General features: G+C 36.7%; 1 protein-coding gene across 1 annotated transcript in view; it reads right to left on the bottom strand.

Annotated features, from left to right (window-relative positions):
* Nucleotides 1–22435, bottom strand: part of LOC150102450 (dehydrogenase/reductase SDR family member 7-like) — a 209943-nt gene that overhangs the window by 53662 nt on the left and 133846 nt on the right. Inside the window, exon 5 of the mRNA XM_090398772.1 lies at nucleotides 1391–1437. Coding sequence (XP_090254898.1) covers nucleotides 1391–1437 — 47 coding nt within the window. The remainder of the gene's footprint in view (nucleotides 1–1390; nucleotides 1438–22435) is intronic.

The raw sequence follows: 22435 nt of genomic DNA, 5'->3' as shown, positions 1-22435 counted from the left end.
TTTTATACTGGCTACAAATGTGCAACTCATTACATGGCACAATACACCTTGTCCATGGGATGTCCATTGACTTCTTTCTAATCATTGTACCTTTACATGTTGTCTGTTCTCTAGGAAGTTGTAAGTATGCCAGATAGGATAATTGTCATGATTCAGAAGGATCTTGGCTTCTGATCCAAACATTTACAAGGAATGCATCAGTCAAATAGTTCTCATAGGTACAGCCCATTCTAAATCCAATTTTAATTTAAAATTGGATTTAGATTTTAAATCCGATTCTCCAAGAAAGATTCCAAGGTTATCCAACATAAGAATCAAGCATATTTATTACAGAATCTCTATGTTCCTTTTCACTCTGTGTGCTTCATTATCACTACATCGAAAATAATTCTGAAATACTTAAAAGTAGGAAAACTGCATTGCATGCTTTCAAATGGTCTCAGTTCAAACTTCAATGATGTCCATTATTATTTTCAGTGTGTACAACTACATTTACTTTTCCTAAAGAAACTCAACTATCAGCAACTTCAACACTACTCAATGTTTCTTTCAATTACATATTCTATATTCTTTGACTGTATTCATTCTCGAATGTGTCACAAAGTGTTCTGACCTGAAATCTTCTCTTTTTGATCCTATTTGGCTAAAAATTTCCTATTTCCCATTTTATCATATTTGTCCATTGGCCGTAATTTAAATCCTTCTGAACTGAACTTATTGTCAGTTTAAAACTGGCAATAAATATGATCTGATTTAAATTAAACTTAAGATGACAAATTTTCAGTAGAAATCCTAAATATAAATTTAATTAAATTTTGTCAGGCCAAGGCAGAGATCGAAAATGACCAAATTTCATTAAATATCATCCTGGCTAAGCAGCATTGCTGCATCATTTTAAATTATTTTATTAAAATCAGAACTGAGATATCCTTATAAATTTTAGTAAGGAAATCAAATTCTAAATTTCGATAAAATGTCTTAAACAAATGAACAAATTGATGGATAGTTGGAAGAGGGAAAAAATGAAGTTAATATATTTTTTGAAATGTATCTGAAAAATAATAACAAAGAAAGTATCATAAAAACAATGAGTTGGTAACATGAGAACTCATTTTTTTATGTGACTTGCATCCACCCATAAAAGGTTGTAAAACCTTTATGGGAGGATGTGAATAGCAAAAACATCCATGCCCACTGTGGGATTTGAACCAGTAGCCTGGTTCGGCTACAACTACTTGGCCAAACCAGTGCCTTGACAATGAAATACTAAGTAAAAATGATTACACAAAGTTGCAGTAGCCTGTGTAATATTACAATTTTATTATACAAAATACTAAAATATGTCATATATACTGTATATAAAAAATTTAGTTTTAAAACAAGCAACTACCTGCAAAGCATGTTTTGATCCAGTATAAGATGCAGAGTTTGGAACACCTAAACAAATAGTAGTTTTAAATAGATGACTAAGCAAGAAAATTTATCTACAAAAATGAATTATGTACTGAGGTGTATTTTATTATAATTAACAGAAATAAAGTACTAACAAATTATAAATCATTTATTTTTTAAATAATAAAAATTATAATATAAATAATTATAATTACACAATAATTAAATGAAGGGAATATTCAAAGTTATCATTATGTGAAAATCTCCATGGAGTATGATGTCTCATTGTAGGCAGCCCACACTTACCATTATTCACATAATAACTATCGTGTCGGCTTGGTTGGCCGAGTGGTTAGTGTATCCGCTCTCCAACTGAAAGGCTGGGGATTCAAATCCCACTGTGGGCATGGATGTTTATGATTGTCTGTGAAAATACTAGTGGTGGTGGTGGTCAGTGGTAGATGGCATTGGTGTAGATGATGAAGATCACTGCGGTTAGTGAAATGAGTGATGGAGATGGAGAGCTGTAGAGCAGGTGACCTTCCTTGATGAGCCTTTGGATTACCTGGAGGTGTTGCATAATAATAATAATACAGTAATCACTCAATTATCCAATTACAGCAGGAGAGCCATTTGCAAGGTGGATAATCGTATGTACATATACATGGTGCTCTACCAAAAGTGAGTAAACACACTCACCCATTCAAGGAGAGTTAATTGAAAGTCCATTAATTTGATCATTAGATAATAAGATAACACCATATTTCTCCCTAAACTCATGACTGCTTCAGCAATTCATTCCATTCATCCATCACTCTCCAAACAAAAAAGCAAGTCATCACACTTGCTCACCACACTTTTACACAATGTCCATGGTGAACTCCAGCTTTCTTCTATCCTATACTGAAAAATTTTAACTTGCATTTATTCTATAAAACCTATTCAGTAACTTATATGTTTCTATCATATCCCACTGTTTTTCACTTATCAACTAAATTTCAGAACCCACAAACCCCTTAGTCAATCCTCATAAAGAACACTCCACAGACTATTCAATACTGATCACTCACTTTTAACTTTTCCACATCCCTCAACTTTTTTATTTTTACTTATCAGCGAGTTCTTCAACAGCAAAGTGATCCTTTGAGCTATTTTGTCCACTGCAATATGCCCTCTGAAGTTCAGCTGTTCACCATCAACCTCCAAATCTCTAGCCTCAATTTTCAAGCAGTCCAATTTAATCAGCATAATGAGGAAATATTAGCAAATTGAAGAAATACTAATTTTCCGTACGGGAGATAAATGTATACTTTCTGAAATGTTTAAGTTAGGATGATGTAATAATACTCTGCAGCCATTTTTTCTACTAATTCCATAAGGAAAGGATTTTTGTTTTACAGAGGACTATGTTTAGCAGAGATGACAAGTTATACAAGGCTTTTTCAGGTTCATAAAACAATATGTTTTATGTTCCTTGTGATGAACAGAGATAGATCTTCAAAACTGTCCAAAGATAGGTCAGAAGAGCTCAGGATCTAGATATACCCAGAAAGTTTAGTGGAAAGAGAGATTGTTTTTTAGGTGAAGAAAGAAAAGTAGAAATTTTTTCTGTATTTTTTTTCTTCACCTAAAATAAAAATTCTAGCAATATGTATATTCCTTTGATATAAGGAAGTGGAAAGCGAGTAACTTCTTGAGCTGAAGAAGCATTAATCCTATAACTATTAAATACTTTGTTGATAAATGTCTTACTGGAGACCGAAAACTGAAGTTAGGAAAGTTGACTTAATGTATTGTGACTCAATGTAGTACGTCATCTGTAGAACAGAGCACGGGCAAGATGTTTTAAGGTTTTAATAATGTGACTTTTCTAAGAGTCTCCATAGTTCAGACAGTATAGAAGAAGCCCTTTTGTCAGAAGGATCTTGGTTTGATTCCCATCAGTGACGAGAAGAACCTTTATCTGGTCTCTTTCGACCAAAGGTGTGTTAGCCAGTCTCATACGGAGGTAGGCGATTTTTTCACCTGGAAACTCAGGTTTTTTGTCCTCCAGAACAGGCAAATAGGCCTGTGAACACACACATCTACAGACATAGGACACAAACCGGGAGGCATAGGACTAACCACCTTATCCTCGTTAAGGTAGTGGTTAAATGTAGAAAAATCCTTGACGCTGCAAGGTAAAAGAGGAGGGAAGGAATAATAATAAGAAGAAGACTTTTCTAACAAGGGTGATGGTGACAGTGCATGGATGTAATATCCTAAATATATTTTCTTCCAAAATGCAGACAAGGAGAAGTTAAGATTCAAAAAAAGCTAATTGATAGTTCTGTTTCTTTTTCTAATGTGAACCATATGGTTTAACTAGTTTTTTTCTAATATGAACTGTAAGTGGCATTAATCTTGGACAAAAAATTTTCCAGATATGAAGAACCATTCTAAACTGTGAGGACATGTCAACATGCCTGCACCATAACGCAGAAGAAATGTTGCTCATGAGACATTGTTCATAGCATTCCATGAAATATAATAGTGGGAATAATAATAGCGTAGAATTGAACAATTGTGAGAAGAGAATGATGAGTGAACAGGAAGTATATGGGGGAAGTGAGTAAACTTCATTAAGGCTGCAGGGTTTTATGATATTTGCTATGTGTTTGGAGTGAATGTTCCAGGGAGTTAACAAGAGCTTTGACATACTTTTTTTTTTAACATGAGACTTATATTCAGCCAAGTTCCAAACGAGTAAAAATAGGGCAAAATTGTTCTACTTCGCAAAAGGGATGATAAGACTGTATCTTCAAATTATAGGTCGATCTATGTCTGGAATTGTGGTTATAGTATTAGAGAAGTTAATGATGATGATGAAGACTCAAAACTAGGTTGAAAAAACAGCAGCACACTCTCTTTGATGAACAGTATGGGTTTGCTAAAAGGAAGATTATGTTTTAGCAATGTAATTACTATTATAATAAGGTGGCAAATGCATCAGATAAGTGAGATGTATGTTTAGATTGTGTGCAAGGCCTTTGATAATGAGATTGCTATATGACAAGCTGGTAATTAAACTGGAACAGATGGAGTTGGATAATAAATAATGAACAGGATTGGAGACAAGCTATTTGATACGCATCAGAAAGTTGGGTATAGGGTGTGTGTGTGTGTGTGTCTCTGTGTATCTCAAAGGAGTAGAAATATGATCATGTGGTATAAAAACATGTGGTAAAAAAAAAACCACATCTTTTTTTTACCACATGGTAAAAAAAAACATGTGGCCTTCCAGGTAATATCCTGGAAGAGGAAAGTCACTAGCGGTGTATACCCAAAGAGTTTTTTACCATCAAGATGAAGGTCAGTCAATGATGTGACGGAAGAACAGTGGTGGAGTATGGTGGATGAACTGCACAATTAAGATATTACAAAATCTCAATGCAAATATGGCCATGCGATTCAATGGGATATTGGCATGTGTGTGTGTGGTACAAGAAAGTACAATAGAATTGCTTCTGACCAGACTATTTAATTTAAGTCTCACCTCTGGCAGGGTCCAGGAGAGAGAAAGGAGGGAAAGAATGTTCTGTTAAATTGTGAATCACTGTGAATGATAGAGGTTGACACAAATTGTCAACCTCTATCACAAAGACTCCTTTACTATCATAAAGGAGTCTTTGTGATAGAGATTGCAAATTAAAAATCTGTAGAAAGTTTTTTAAGGAAAGGATTTCTGGAGAAATTCTAAACTCTTGAAAATAAAGCACTGGTTATCTCAATTTATAAAAAAAGGAAATAAAGGAGAATTATAGGAGAATTAGTCTGCTAAACGCAGGATCAAAAATATCTGCAGGAATATTAAAAGTATTGAGAAGAACATAATTGTAGAAGAACAAAATGGATTCCGAAAAGGCTGATCTTGCATAGACTCAATTTTCACTCTAAAATTATTAAACAAAAAGAAAAAAAGAATTAAAAAAAATATATGTGGCCTTAATTGATTATGAAAAAGCCTTTGATTAAATTAATAAACACAAATTATTTAAAATATTAACTGTTCTAAATATACCAAACCAAATCTTACAATCTATTTCAAGAATTATACACAGGAAGGAAACTAGCAGTCAAATTAAAATAAATATCAGAATGGTAAGACATATCAAGAGGAGTATGGCAAGGATGTATCCCATCACATCTACTTTTTAATATATAGCATGTTTCAAAAAGAATGTCCCAATTTGAAAATTGTATATCTCTGCAACCATGAACCACAAATGAATGCGACTTGTACCATGAGAACAGCCTTGGCCCAGAGTTTGATATGACGACTGCTAGATGCTACTACTAGCATCCAAATACTGCTACACCTAGTTAATGAGAAGATGGTATCTAGTCAACAGAAGGCATTTTGTGTTCTCGAATTTAGCAAGACTGAATTCATGATTACGGTGCAGCGTACTTTTAGACGATGTTATGGAATTGATCCAAAACTGGTCAAAAACATTTGTCGTTGGTATCGATGAATGTCTTTGACTACTTCCACAGCTGAACGAAGAACCTGAAGATTACATTTTTTAGCAAGACAGAGCATCGCCATAATGGAACCTCCAAGTTCGTCGGTTTCTAAACAAAACATTGCCTCAGCGTTGGACTGGACACATGGCACCCCAAGATTGGCACTACACTCTTGGCCTCCATGATCTCCAGACATCACACCTTGTGACTTCTTTTTATGGGGATACGTAAAAGACTGTGTTTATGTTCCTCCATTACTTGGATGAGCTCAGAACCAGAATCACGGCCGCAGTAAATTCTGTGACAGAAGACACTCTCAGACGCGTTTGGGATGAATTCAGCTATTGGCTTGATGTTGTCTGTGCAGCAGGTGGAGGGCACATTGAGCATTTGTAATTGTGGTGAGTGAAACTTTAGGCCTTACTTCATACTTGGTAATTTATTTTGTAACTGTACCACATTTTCATTATTAAATATAATTATTTGAAATCGGGTCATTCTTTTTGAAACACCCTGTATATATATATATATATAATAAATAATAACAATTTGGAAACAGCATAACCCATTTGGTATAAAAATAAACCTACAAATAAAGGCAGAACATTGTTATATGCAGATGATCAAATTGCAATAGCTACATTAGATGATCTAGAGAAATTCAGTGAAATTGTTAAATGAAATTTCAAAACAACATAATATGAGAATATCAAAAAAAAAAGCTTTCGAAGGAGAAAACACAATAAGAAGTAAAATAGTGATAGTTAATAAAATATAAGGGCAAGTATATACTTTCAAATACACGTGATGTGACTTATCATGTGAAGATGAAAAATAAATAGACATTAAAATATCAAATTTCGTTAAATTAAATGGCATAATAAACAATATATTTATGCCATTGCCATTTCTGGTACAAAAGCACACCAGAATTAGACTATATAACGTTCTGTCTAAACCAACTTTATTATATTCCTGGTGTTTAGGCTTATACGTTGATTCTCCAGCACCGTGTTGTTTAACCACCCAACTGGCCAGGATGTATATATACGTCCAAGTTACCATGGATGCGAAGTGCATATTAAAATTGTAATATGTGATGGATACAAAGTGTAGAGGAGTGATATATTTCATCCATATTGAGGCAATGTGGTTAAGGAAATTGACAACATAGACTAGAAATAACTAAAAATACTTCCTATATTTCACTGAAGTTAAATCAGCACCTTCAGAGATTAATACACTGGTATTAAACATGTGCATGCAGGCACAACACTTCAGTAACAAAGGTGGAACAAGAGAGATATCAGATAACAAAGTCCTAAAATTATGCCACCTACTGGCTTTGGATGGGTGTTCTTGGCTGTTGGGAATCCCTCTCATATGGGAAACCCAATGAGGGTTTCCCATATGATAGGCAGTTTGATACAAAGATATTTGTTTAGGATGGGATAGTTGGTAATGTTAGATCCTAAATGAAGGAATCTTGGAAAGAAATCATTCATTTGGAATCTAACATATAAAACGTGCTGACAAAGAGAAACACCTGCACATCAGCTGTAATTAAAAGTGAAACTTCTTCACTTTATGTAAAATTTGTATTCTTTATTTCAAGTGCCTTGTATTTAAGCTGATATGATTATATTAAGATTTCATTTCTAAGTATGTCTAAAAGGAGAGATAATCTGATTTAAATTTAAGCCTCACTTAAGCTATGTAAAATTTATGTGAGTCATCTAAAAAGTTGCTGAGTAATAATTCCTGGAAGGCATAAAGCTACATGTGTACAGCGTAACGCTAGCAGCTATAGCTTCCTGGGAAAATTACGTTGCCATGTATTCTGCAAATCCAAGTATAACAGTGTCATAAAAGCAAAGGATGAACCAAAAGGGTGAAAAGATAAGGGCAGTGTGCAAAAAAGGGACTGAGGAAAGAGGGAGCTCAATAGAAGAATATAAGGGGTTGAGCCCGTATCGGAGACTCTCTTTCTGGTTGTAACGTTTTCCTGTTTTGGTGGTTTGGAAGTTAGCAGGCAGTTTCGCGTAGGGGGGGTGAAGTCTGTGATAAGATGTCGGACTGTGAGCATTCTTAAAATGAAGTAGGATTCTATGCAAAGCTGAAGGTAAAAATTCCAGTCCTAGCAGAATCAAGCCGTCGCTGAAAAGTCCCATCGAGTTGTTCCTGAAACACAAAGATTTGAGTTCCGTTTTCAGCAGAAGGAATGAAGATAGTGTAATCCCTACGTTGCCGTATGGACAGCCAACAGATGAGAAGTATCCAGACATACACGTGGTGCAGAACCACGTGGAAAAAGCTCGGTAAGGTGCAATTACTCTAATTTTGTGTGAAAGTTCATTAGAAGAGAAAAGATTGTTTACGAATGTGAAATTAAGAACTGTATTCTAAAGAACTCTGTGGATAGTCTCTATTTAGAAAGTTAACCTCCTTTGAGGGTAAGAAGAATTGTTTGGAAGAGATCTTTTGTAATTTTGTATGTGATAGAATTAACTTGACGTGATAAGAATAGTAGAATCTAGTATCTCAGTAACATTAGAATGTTTGTTAGTTTTCTCTTGCGAGTAATACTACTGAAAGGTATTTAGCTTAACTTCATATCATTTGCTATCTATCCCAATATGTAGTTACTGTGTTTAGCATGCTTTATAAGATTTAATTAATTTAGAAAGTGTTAACTTCTTAATTCGAGTTTTATTTAGTATTGAGCATAATTGAGTGTATGAATTTTGTATTGTGTTTTAGATATTCCAATAAACATGTCATATTTACCTGAACCTGAGTCATGCCTGATTACGATTCCAACTTACCACTTATAAAAATAGAACCTATTTTGGCGGGAAGGATTTAGAGAGTGAATATAATAATAGATTTAGGTCACGACTGCAATAATCTAAATCTATATGGCAGTTTAAGTAAGATATTGTGTAAGTAATCTTCAGACTCTAGTATTGTCTCCCTGAGCAAGGACCTTTTCTGCTATAGGATACTGGCTTGCGCAGCAAAATATAAATTTGCCAGTATCTGAGGAGGAAACAATCCTAGATATAACAATAAGATTAAAGTAAGTGAATAAAGAGAATAGATCACAAAAGATAAATATTTAACAATAGAGCAGCCGGTAGGACTTTGATTGTATAAGGTTTTAAGTAAGAAAGGACACATTGAAGTAAACAACTAATCAAGCATAAATCATATAGAAACACTTTTTAACGGTAAGAACTGAAGCAGGTTCGAGAAAAAGTTCTCTCGAATTTATATTTGTTTCAAGTGGAGTAAGGGGACTTTTTTTTTTTTTTTCCAATGGATTCTGTGCCGGATATCCAGCATGGTCTGCTATTCCTGAGTGGCCGTAGTGGTGGAAATGGATGTAATCATGGTTCTCAGATATAAACGGATGTTGGCTGTCCTGCCTGTGTGGCCATGGTATAAATGGTTGCGGTTAGTCTTTGGGGAGCAGATAAGGGTTGCTAGCTTTATGTTTGGTCACAAGATTGTGCTTTTTTTAAAGATCTTAGCCACCTTTTCTACAGACTCATCCATCTACAAACTAGCTAAACATTTAGCCAAAGTACTTTCTTGTACTGGCAATACCACATCACATATCAAAAACTCAGCCCATTTTAAGTCCAGTATATGAGACCTCATGCTCTGCAACACTGACCTAATGGTCAGTTTCAATGTCTTCTCCTTATTCACAAATGTCTCACTTAAGGACACCTTAGCTCTTATTCCATCAGAATTTCCTCCTGATATCTCAGTCCTGTTTCAGTTCACTATAAACTGTATGAACTCTGGCTATTTTGTTTGGCAAGGAAAATTCTACACAAAAAAAAAGGGTACAGTCATGGGCTCCCCCCACATTGGCTAACTTTTTCATGGATACATTTGAAAGGAATAAATTCCTACCCCCTCCAACCCACTATTTGGCTATGCTATGTGGATGATGTGTTTGCAATTTGGCAGCATGGCCAGCAGAGTTTACATGCATTCTTATCCCATTTGGATAGTCAACATCAAAGGATCCATTTCACAACAGAAATAGAAAGTAACAGCAACCTGCCATTTCTAGACACCTTAGTTCACCCCCCCCCCAACAATTTAAAACTATAAAAATCTTAGTCTGCTGGTCAAAATGAATTTGCACAGATAACATTTCACTCAACACAAAACACATTTTTGCCAATGGCTATATCTTATCCCAGATAAAAAGAATTTTAACACCATGTACCCATACCACCCCACCCTTTCAAATATTGATTACAGCAAATCCTTCACTATCCCTTATATTCACAGCATCTCAGAAAAGGTGGCCAAGATCTTAAAAAAAGCATAATCTTGTGACCACACAGAAAGCTAGCAACTCTTATCTGCTTCATAAAAGACCAGCTACAAGCTCTGGATTTACCTGGAGTACATCAAGTACCAGCAGCTGCCTCTGGTCATACTTTGGCCAAATAGGCAGGACAGCAACATCTGCATATCTGAGCACAAAGATTACATGACTTTCCACCACTATGCCAGCTCAGGATTAGCAGATCGTCACATGGATACCTGGCAGAGCAACAAAGATTGCTGTTACTTTCTATTTCTGTTATGAATGGGATGCAATAATTAAGGTGGGAAAAAGCCACCTTTTTTCACTGAAACAAATTTAAATTCGAGAGGCTTTTCCTAGAATCTGCTGCAGCTCTTACCAACCATCCCATCCTAAACAAATATGTCGAAGACACCAGGTGGCATCAGTGAATAAGCTACTATAAGATTGTGCTCCCTAATTTACCGTTATTGCAAGTGTTTTTCCATTGAAATTAACCATCAAACGGAAACCTAACAGTGGGTGCTGTAAGTACTTTTAGAGTATTAAAACAGCTATCCTTTCAATTCAAAATCAGTCACGTGTAAGCGCTCACGATGCCTACCGTACGCAGCAAAGATGGCGGCACTAAAAGCCAACGAGCACCACGTGTCTTGCCGGTACAGTGCTGTCGACTGCCACAGCCAATCCTATTATGTGCCGCAGCTGCAAAACCGGTGTCACAGACAAAAAAAAGGGCATATTCTGTGAGTTCTGTTGCCACTGGCTGCACGCTTCCTGCACGAAAATTGACGAAGCTGCACATAAGCTACTTATCGAACTTAACCAGCCGTTCTTCTGTTCACTGTGCCTTCCTTCGGTAAAACAACTTCTGAACATAGGCAAATGTGTCGAAAATCTCGAACTGCACATCAATGCTTTAAATGAAACTTTTACCGACAAAATATGGGCAGTCAAAGCTAAGCTAGATCAAATCGAAAACCAGCGCAATGCAAGCTCCACTCCGCCAGTGAAAGAACTTCGCAATCTAATCGCATCAATGGTAAATGACTTGATGGAGGCTGAACACAAAAAACTCAACGGCATCATTCTGAACTTCCTAACAGAAAACCACTACAAGAGGACATCAAGAAACTAGCTGAAGAATGCAGCAACGATCCCGAGAATATCGTCAGGTGTCATCGTTTTGGGCCTATAAATAAAAGGAAGGACAGTACGAACTTTCCACGCCTAGTAAAAGTGACGCGACACGTACATCAAAAATAATAACAGCGATCAACAACAAGTTCAAAGACTCCTGCCCCCAATCGCGCATATGTGCACAACCAGACTTATCATTTGCACAAAGAGAACGAAGACAAATCGAAGAAAAATGTCAAAATGGTTACAACAGTTGGACCATCAACTACAGACAAGATAAACTGGTGAAAAAACCAAGTCATGCCACTAGCAGCCACTGCATAGGAAATATGCAAGACCCATGCGGTCCAACAAACGTCCCACAAAACCCTATGCATTCACTTCACTAACATCTATGGCCTAAACTCCGACCTGAATAGTGTCCACTACCACCTAGTCTACCAAACCCCACCTGCTCTTCCTGGCAGAAACCCAAATCTCACCTCTCCCCAGCACCACTTATCTCAACCTCCCAAACTACTCGCTCTTCAACAACTTTTGCCCCAAGGGTGGTGTCTGCGCAGACATCCACTAAGACATACCTTGCCAGAGAGCACGTAACCTAGAATCACCCAACTTTGACCTTCTTTGGATGAAAATATCCCTTCCCCACTCAGTTCAATTCATCTGCTGCCTCTATCGCTCCCCCAATGCAACCAACCACCCTGAGCTCTTTAATTTCCTCTCCCTAAAAGTAGACTTTCTCCAATCCCACTTTCCCAACAGCGAAATCATCCTTCTAAGAGATTTTAACATCCACAACACTAGCTGGCTTTCCTCCTCCAGTTGTACATATCTTGTAGGCAGAGATGCAGAAACATTTGCCATCACCTTACACAACTTGTCCAGATGCCAACCAGAATACCAGACAACCCAAACCACTCTAGATCTCCTCCTCACCAATGACCCCCTCCAAATACACAGTGGTAGTGCACCCCCTGGGCAATTCTGACCACAACCTAGTGCTCGTCTCCTCCTCCATGCAAGAACGTTTACACAGACACTCCCATATCCCTTCCCCACTCAGTTCAATTCATCTGCTGCTTCTATCGCTCCCCAATGCAACCAACCACCTTGAGCTCTTTAATTTCTTCTCCCTAAAAGTCGACTTTCTCCAATCCCACTTTCCCAACAGCGAAATCATCCTTCTAAGAGATTTTAACATCCACAACACTAGCTGGCTTTCCTCCTCCAGTTGTACATATCTTGTAGGCAGCGATGCAGAAACATTTGCCATCACCTTACACAACTTGTCCAGATGCCAACCAGAATACCAGACAACCCAAACCAGTCTAGATCTCCTGCTCACCAATGACCCCCTCCAAATACACAGTGGTAGTGAGCCCCCTGGGCAATTCTGACCACAACCTAGTGCTTGTCTCCTCCCCAATGCAAGAACGTTTACACAGACACTCCCATACAAGAGTAGTTTCGCACTATAACAGTGCCAAGTGGGACAGCCTCCACAACTTCTATGCCGCATTCCCATGGTTGGACTACTGCTTCCAGCTTTCCAACCCAAACATATGCATATGCACTGAACTTATTACCAAAGTAATCCTCACCTGCATGAATATGTAAATTCCACACAACACTCTGAACTGCCATTCCCTAACGAAACCCTGGTACTCCAAAAGATGTGCCAAGGCTGTAGAGATGAAACAACAGACATACCACAACTGGCTGAAATCAAGAACCTCATCCTCCTTCAAAGCTTACACCAAAGCCCATAATAGATGCAAAAAAACAATCAATGCTTCCAAAACAGAGTTCGAAAGAGCAAAAAGCAGGAAACTAGCAGCCTGTCCAAATGGCAGCCAAGCCTTTTGGTCTCTTGCCAAAGCAATTGACTGTAACTTCTGTCCAACACTATTCCCACCCCTCTCATACCCCGATGGCTCTACTGCCTCATCGCCCACAGAAAAAGCCAATCTTCTGGCCTCATACTTTGCTTCAAATGCATGCATAACTGACGATGGTAAATGTCACCCAACCATTCCAGACACCCAACATACAATGCCCCCTATATCCTTTTGCCAGGATGAAATCAGAAAAATACTGTCCCAATTAGACACAAAAAAGTCTCCTCGCCCCAATAGCATTCCACCAATTGTTCTGAAAAATTGTACTCCAGAACTGACCCTATCCTATGTCACCTATATATATATATATATATATATATATATATATATATATGGAAAAATGGAAAAAATCATCAATTCCCACCTCCTACACTATCTTGAAGACACTCACCAAATAAATGACCGCCAATATGGATTCCACCACTGCTGATCAACAGGAGTTCTACTCACATACATCACCCATTTCTGGACAAATGCTATGGAGAGGTTTGGCGGATCTCAAGTGGTTGCACTGGATATCTCCAAAGCCTTTGACCGGGTCTGGCACACAGGCCTACTAGGCAAACTACCATCATTTGGTCTGACCCAGGACTTCTGTAGGTGGATCGCCAGTTTTCTGTCTGGACGCACACTGTGTGTGATGGTGGATGGCTCCCTATCCTCGCACCACTCAATTAATGCTGGGGTCCCACAAGGTTCTGTCCTCTCACCAACCCTGTTCCTGCTATACATCAACGACCTACTGCAATTGACCTCCAACCCAATACACAGTTTTGAAGATGACAGCACACTACACTCCTCGCTTGCATTTGATAAGCCTTACCCTACACAACTCACCTCATCCTACAGAACATCAACCAGCACCACCCTCAACTCTGATATCGAAGCCATCCTACAATGGAGTTCGGATAACCTCATAAATTTCAATGCCAACAAAACCCAGTTCTGTACTATTTCCCATAAAAAAGAACAACTTTTCCCAGTATCCTTTTCGACGATACCCAAATTTTCAGACAGTCTGAGATCTCGCTCCTTGGAATCACCCTCACTTCAAACCTCTTCTGGCACAAACATATCTCAAATATTGCATCCTCAGCCTCATAAAAAACTAGGATTTCTCTTCCGCTGAAGACGTTACTTCACCCCTGAACAGCTACTAACATTATACAAGTCACAAATCCACCCAACTATTGAATACTGCTCCCACATATGGGAGTGGGGCCCCTAAAAGCTCTCTCAAAAGGCTGGACTCAATACAGAGGAGGGCAATTAGACTTATGAATTATCCATCCCTTACCAACTCTCTCCCCCCACTTTCACACAGACGTTTGGTCTCTCCAGTAAGTATATTCTACAAATATTTCCATGAGAAATGCTCATCCGAAATAACATCAATAATTCCCCCCGCTCAGTACTAAACTCATTGGAACATGTGCAGCTACTGCACAACATCCCTTCACAGTACACCTAGAAACAAACAGAACAAATTTCTTTTCCTCTTCCTTCATCCCTGCAACTGCTGCACTGTGGAACAATCTCCCACCTGCTGTGTTTCCCAACGAATACAATTTAAAGTCATTCAAATCAAATGTAAACAAATTCCTCCTTTGCCAACCCACCACCCATACACAGTACTAATGTACTATAGGTTGAACAATCAACCTCTTGAGTATGGGCCCAACATTAAACACACACACACACACACACACACACACACACACACACACACACACACACACACACACACACATATATATATATATATATGTGATTGTATCAAACTGCCTCTCATATGGGAAACCCTCATTGGCAGACATTCAGTCCAACAGCCAAGAACACCCAACCAAAGCCAATAGCTGGCGTAATTATAGGACTTCAGGTCATCCTGTAACACTCCTGTTCCATTTTTGAAGTGTGCTGGCATGCAAGTGTTTAATACCAATGTATTAATCCCTGAAGATGCTGACTTAACTTTGGCAAAATATAGGAAGTAATAATTAAATATTTTTGGTTATTTCTAGTCTTCATTGTCAATTTTCTTAAACTTTATTATATAGAAGTGAAACATGTTCAAATAGAAGAAATGAAATTTCCCAGAAACAGTTGGATATACCAAGTGGGAGCATAAAACACATGAAGAAATTTTACAATCCCTGAATATAAAACCAATTAACTACTATATAAGTAAATATAAACAGAAATTGTTAGAACATCTAACCCAAACGGAAAATTGCAAACTACAAAAATTACTATATGGATATAAAATAAATGGGAAAAAAAGAATAGAATTGGAAGACTAAGAAAGCAATGGCATGAGACCAGAACAGGCAACTTGGCCTAAAATCCATGATAGGAAGAAGAAGCAGTTTTTTTTCCCACTTGGTTATAAATGAAATTAAAGATGCCAAGAAATTATATTCTTATCCTTTATATAAGTGTAAGCAAACAAAGTTTGCACATGAAGTATCTTCACAACTAGGTTACTTACATACAGAAGCTAATCACTTCACATCAATTGCACAGCATTATACACACCCAAAAAGATATCTGCATTGCAATACTAAGGCAATTAATGTGAGGCCATTAGCCTCTGTATACAAGTAGCCTAGTTGTGATACTTCAAATGCAAACGTTATTTGTCTACACTTCGATAAAGGATTAAACAAGAATATATTTTCCTGGCATCTTAATTTTATTTATAATCAAGCAAAATAAACTAGATCTAATCCAGATAATTTTAATGATAAGGTGTTACACCTTTTCACTACTTGTACATAGGAAATATATGATTGCTGCATTCTTTCAACCTTGGTATCTCTTCTGGGTCTAGCTCCCACTGATGGTGGCTTGCTTCCTGGGGAGCAGAGAAGTTCTGTTTGGTGCTGAGTCTTTGCTTGTCAATGAGTGGAGCCAAGACTGAGTTTCTTGTCCTAGAGTGATTCAGGTTAGGAGTGATCATTTAGGGTCACTCAGTGAGATTTTGAGTGATCTTGTAGATCACTCAGAGGTTTTGGAGATGTACTCTTGCACTCTAACAGTACTTCAGTAAAGGTCAAACTGGTCTGGATAATGATTATGGGAAGGTCTATATGGATAAAGACCTTCCCATAATGCATAGCATTATACACACCCAAGCATGTTTATAATTAATTGACTTAGTGTGTGTATAAAGCTATGCATAACACACACACACACACACCAAGGCAATTAAGGTGACGTTATTAGCCTATGTATACAAGTTGTGAAGATACCTCACACAGATATTTCTTTGGCATTTTGAATATCAAATTAAAAACTTGTATCTCAAGAGCAATGTTAAAGTTGTTGTAAAGTTAGTAAAGGTCAGAATTCAGAAATGAGTAAATAAGAATACTGTAATCGATGGGGGGACACATTTTGCGCAGGGAGAAATCTTGCCTTAGTAATTTATTTATTTTCTATATTAAAGTAACAGTCAGATTGGATAACAACTACAAACTGATCCTGATGGACTTTACAAAGACATCTGTTAAGTAAACTAAAGAAAACAGGAATGGATGTGCTGTCCCACTAGCTGAAGACCTAAAGTTGCTTGGAAAAAGTTCTATGTTTGATGTCTAGTATTTCTACGGTTTAAGAAATGTTCACTGAACTTCATTCATATGCAGATATGTTTGTTAATGAGAATTAGATTTAATTAAACTAAACAGTACAACCCAACAAGTTTTGTAAGTTGTTGGACTTACATCATCAGGGGTACAAGACTTGGATAAAAAAACTAGAAAGAATAATTGTGGTAGTGGTGATTTTTCCCATTAGCCATTTTTGATGCTAGGTGACTTCATAGGCTTTGCCCACAAAATGTTCCTGGTGAGATTTTTACAGGGTAGTTCACCATTACTTCCCCCCCCCCCCCCATTTTATCCAGGTTCAGGACCAGGATGTATCCATGACTGTAATCCGTGTGTGTGTGTTCACAGAGCCAGTTTGCCTGTTCTGGGGGGATGAAAAACCTGAGTTTTCAGATTAAAAAAAACAAACCTACCTCCATATGAGACCGGCTAACTCACCTTTCATTGAAAGAGACCAGATAAAGGCTCTTAAAGTCGCTGATGGGAATTGAACCCAGGTCTTTCCAACCAAAGGGCTTCGTCTATACTAACTGACCTACGGAGGCTCAGAAAGAATAATTATACATAACAAATTTCTCACAAATTTCAACAGCCTAGTAAATATAAACAGAGTGACATTGGATTAACATGCAAGTGTTCAAACAAAGCTAGTTGTTGGAGTCATGTTCTGGCATGAAGTGTGTCATATCCTACTCCACAGTTGTCAGATTTTTTGATAATTGCAGGCCAAACCTAGTGCAGGATTAAACCCTGGTTTTTGTTACACTGGGTGGGGGTGCTCAGTTTCTAAGTCTTCTTTCTAAAAATTTTTGTAAAACAGTCATAATCAACATATGGGATTTCTGTTTTTGCCAAAACAAACAATTGGCTGTATTTATCATGCAAAGCTAATCCCAATCTATGCTTCTTTTTCTTCTCAATGTCCTTTACATGTTCTGACATGTCTTTACATGTAATGATAAAATTATTATAGAGTAATGGAATAACACTTAATTTGAAAGGAAAAAATATTATTTGTAGAACTGTTGACTAGGTTTCCTAGTCATTGTCATTAATTAAACAGGATAAGAACCACAATTAAATTGCAAGCACGTGACAATATATGTTATCAACTGAAGTTCTCTTTTCAATTGTATTGAAAATGGTTAGGAAACTAGCCAAAAGTTCTATACATAATAAATATTTTTTCCTAACATACATGTTATTCTGTTACTCTATAATAATATGTTCACCTGGTTGGCTGGATGGTTAGCATATCCACTCTTCAGCCAAAAGGCTGTGGGTTCAAATCCATGTGTGAGCATGGATGTTTGTGATTGTCTGTAAAAAGACCAGTGGTGGTGGGCAGTAGATGACATTGGTATAGTTAGTGGATTGAGTGGTGGAGACAGAGAGTTGTAGAGTAGGTGCCCTCCCTCGATGAGTCTCTGGACTCCCTGGAGATACCACATAATAATAATAATATTATAATTATGTTATCTGCTTATGTTTTGATATTCAGATCTATGTGGATTTCTCTAGACTATTTCCTGTCCAATCTACATAGCCAATATCACAAGAGCAATGAATTTTATATATGCTTGGTTTCTTTATGAGAGGATGTGAAAGTTTTGCTGAATATAAGAATCTAGAAATTGTATACATAGCCAAAGTAGTCACTTTAACATTGTAATCATGAAGCATCGTCGCAACTTTCTCTGTAACATTCTTGAAGGTAATGTAATCAAAAAGGTTAATTCTTGAACAGTCCTGTAAGGTAATGTGATTGTATTTTTGAAATCTTGTTTATTAGAAGGAACTGTCAAAGGTTGTGTCTAAAATTTTGTTAACTGTCTTCAGTTGATACCCAGTGAGAGAGAGACAGAGAGAGTATGTGTAAGGTAATGAAGTTCTTCATTCCTTTTTTTCAGAATATGTTGAGATATTGTAGGCTGTTGTACTGTAATGTTTTTATCTTGCCAATCTTATGTAATGAATGATGATATGAAGCAACATGTAAGAATGTTCCAGTTGGGGTTGGTTTTCTGTATACTGAAAAGATCAACCTTCTTTCTTCCTAAAATACTTCAAGAAGGATGTCAAGGAATGGTAATTTTCTGTCATCTTCCAGTTCTAGAGAGAGATTTCATGTCAGGGTGCAAGCAATTCAGATACATTTGTTCAATTGATGAAAACTTCATCAATGTATGGAAACCAAGTTTTTTTTTTTTTTTTATAATATTTTTCCACAATATTCTTTTCAAAGTTTTCAATAAAGAGATTTCTAGGACTGTTAACAGGGTGGAATCCATGATAAGTTCTGTTCGTTCACAATATTTATTCTGAAATGTAAAGAATCCTTCCCTTGATAGTCACAAGGTGATCAGCATTCATTATTAAAAATTATGGAAACAACTAACATGTTATAGTAAAACTTCAGTTTAATAAAAACTAAAATAATCACTTGATTTCAAGTTTCATATCAAGATCATTATCTGGAGTATACATGTATATACAAAGAAACAAGCTACATTATAATCTGCATGGTATGCTAATTATTATATATGCTGGGGGACAAAGTTGCTCGCATCCATAGTGATCCTAAAGCTATACGTGTCCCCTGGGTGGTGCTAAATGAGCAACAGTGATATGCAGCCAGTCCATCCTAAGGATCTCCTGGGCAATTTCATGATGTCTACTGAATTTATTGAATATAGTGACTTGCAGAAACCAGAATTTAGAAACATTGGCCCTACACTACGTATTTGTCAATTAAATATTGAATCTATTAGCAAAGCCAAATGCGATTATTTATCGAAATTATTGTTAACCAACAATGTTGATGTGATTGCTGTCCAAGAAACACGTGCTGCTGATCCTGAACAGCTCCTTAAAAGAGGTCGCATTCCAGGTTACACTGTTACTGGTGCAACTTATCATGAAGTATATGGAATAGCAACGTATGTGCAAAATCATCTTAAAGAAGTTTTTCTTCTATCTCAAAATATTGTAGAAAACATACATATAGTAGTAATAAAAGTTCAAGATATTACAATTACAAATATTTATAAGCCACCTGGATCACCTTGGCCGGAAAAAATTATTCCTATTGCTGAACATCCTGCAATTTATACTGGAGACTTTAATAGTCACCATGAACAGTGGAATTATGCTCAAAACAACGAATGTGGTGAAAAACTTGTTGATTGGATCGAACTAAATAATCTTCACTTAGTCTTTGATGCCAAAGACAAAGGCACTTTTAGATCTGCGGCCTGGAAAAGAAACTATAACCCTGATTTATGTCTTGTGAGCAAAAATAATTCCGGTCACCCTATGCAAAATCTGAGAAGGGTCTTAACTGACTTTCCTCATAGTCAACATAGACTGGTATTAATTGACATTGGCATTTCCATTTCATTTGTAAGATCAAAATCTATCCCATGCTGGAATTTTAAAAACGCTGACTGGAATAAATATGCAAATGAACTTGACAAATGTATTCACTGGATATCTCCAATAAGTAGTAATTTTCATCAATTTATAGGCGTTGTCCTGTTTGCTGCCAAGAAAAGTATTCCTAGAGGTATTAGACATAACTATATACATGGTTGGAGCGAAGAATGTGAATTACTTTATAATGAATATCAGATAAACAATGACCCAAAAACAGCAGATGAACTCCTAGAAAACTTGTATATATCCTGAAGGAAAAAATGGCTAAATACAGTTGAAGGTATAGACTTGACTCGTTCCAGCCATAAAGCTTGGAGCCTTCTTAGGAAACTAGGTGGTAGTGCTCCTTTGATTAAAGAACAACCAAGAATCACCCCAAATCAATTAGCTATACATATGGTTAATATATCACATATCCCAATCAATAAAAAGCATACAAGATATATAAAGAGAAAATTAAAAGAATTTAGCAAGTCTTCACCTATAACTTCAAATTTTGCACACCCTTTTTACGCAGTAAGAAGTTGAAGCAGCCTTAAAGGAATTAAAGCCTGGTAAGGCTCCTGGTTTTGATAACATTCATCCAGAATTTTTGATTAATCTGGGAAGAAATGCAAGATTATGGTTAACAAAGTTCTATACTGACATTCTTACAACTGGAAAACTTCCTACTATTTTTAAAAAAGCAAAAGTACTATCAATTTTAAAGCCTGATAAGCCTAATCATAAACCGGAAAGTTACCGACCTATTACTCTCCTCATTTGTTGTTATAAACTCTTTGAAAGACTTATTTATAATAGAATAAGCTCCAGAATTTTTAAAAATGTCCCAATAGAACAAGCTGGCTTTAGACCAAATCATGGATGTTGTGACCAGGTTCTCTCTTTGGTAACTCACATAGAAGCTGGTTTTCAAAAAGGTTTAAAAACATCAGGGGCATTTATTGATTTGTCAACAGCCTTCGACACCATTTGGAGACAAGGCCTTCTATATAAATTACATAAAATTATCCCATGTAAAACAATAGTCCATATTATTAACAATATGCTAAGAGATAGAAGATTTATAGTGACTATAGGTAATAAAACTAGCAGCGAAAGGAAGTTAAATAATGGACACAATGGACTGCCACAGGGATCTGTTTTATCTCCGTTATTATTCAATCTGTATATATCTGATCTTCCCGTCACTACATCAAGGAAATTTTGTTATGCCGATGATATAGCAATAATTACACAGCATAAATGTATAAGTCGTACAGAAGAAATCCTAAAAGCTGACTTAACTATTCTGGATGAATATTTTAAAAGATGGAGACTGTTTAAATAGGAACAAAACGGTAATATCTTGTTTTCATCTAAATAATAACTTTGCAAATGTAAAACTAAAAATTGAATTGAACAACACTATACTTCCATATAATACATTCCCTAAGTACTTGGGAGTCACGCTTGACCATTCTCTCACTTTCGGGCAACATCTTTCAAACTTGGCATATAAACTAAGGACACGTAATAATATCCTGCAGAGACTCTGTGGCACTACCTGGGGTTCTAGAGCCTCTACTCTTAGGACAACAGCCCTTGCTTTGGTATTTTCAAGTGCTGAATATTGTGCTCCTGTGTGGCTAAATAGCCCTCACACAAGGATTATCAATTCTCAATTGAACAATACCTTAAGATTAATTACAGGCTCTATTAGATCGACCCCAACATATTGGTTATCTCTTTTAGCAGGCATTATTCCTACAGAACTACGTAGATTGAATTCTTTAGTCAGTGAATTCCAAAAAATGCTGGTAATCCGACCCTACCTATTCATCAGGATCTCCCAACTCTTAACGTCAATAGATTGAAATCTCGCCATCCATCACTACGAGCAGCAGATGAACTAGTGCTAAATAATTTTAATCCTTTATCAAAGTGGGAAGAAACATGGAAGGAAATACGAAAGAACATTTGCATAACATCTTTAAAGGTGATCAAATCATCAAAGGATCAGATCTACCTTGCAAAACATGGACAGTACTAAATAGAATTCGGACAAATCATGGCCTATGTGAAGATACTCTCTATAAATGGAACAGACAAACATCTCCAGAATGTGACTGTGGTGC

The sequence above is a fragment of the Typopeltis vanoorti genome, chromosome 10 (genome assembly GCF_054136105.1).
Source record: "Typopeltis vanoorti isolate ZY-2024b chromosome 10, IOZ_Tvanoo_1.0, whole genome shotgun sequence".
NCBI lineage: Eukaryota > Metazoa > Arthropoda > Arachnida > Uropygi > Thelyphonidae > Typopeltis > Typopeltis vanoorti.
This window is presented reverse-complemented; position numbering and strand designations above follow the sequence as displayed.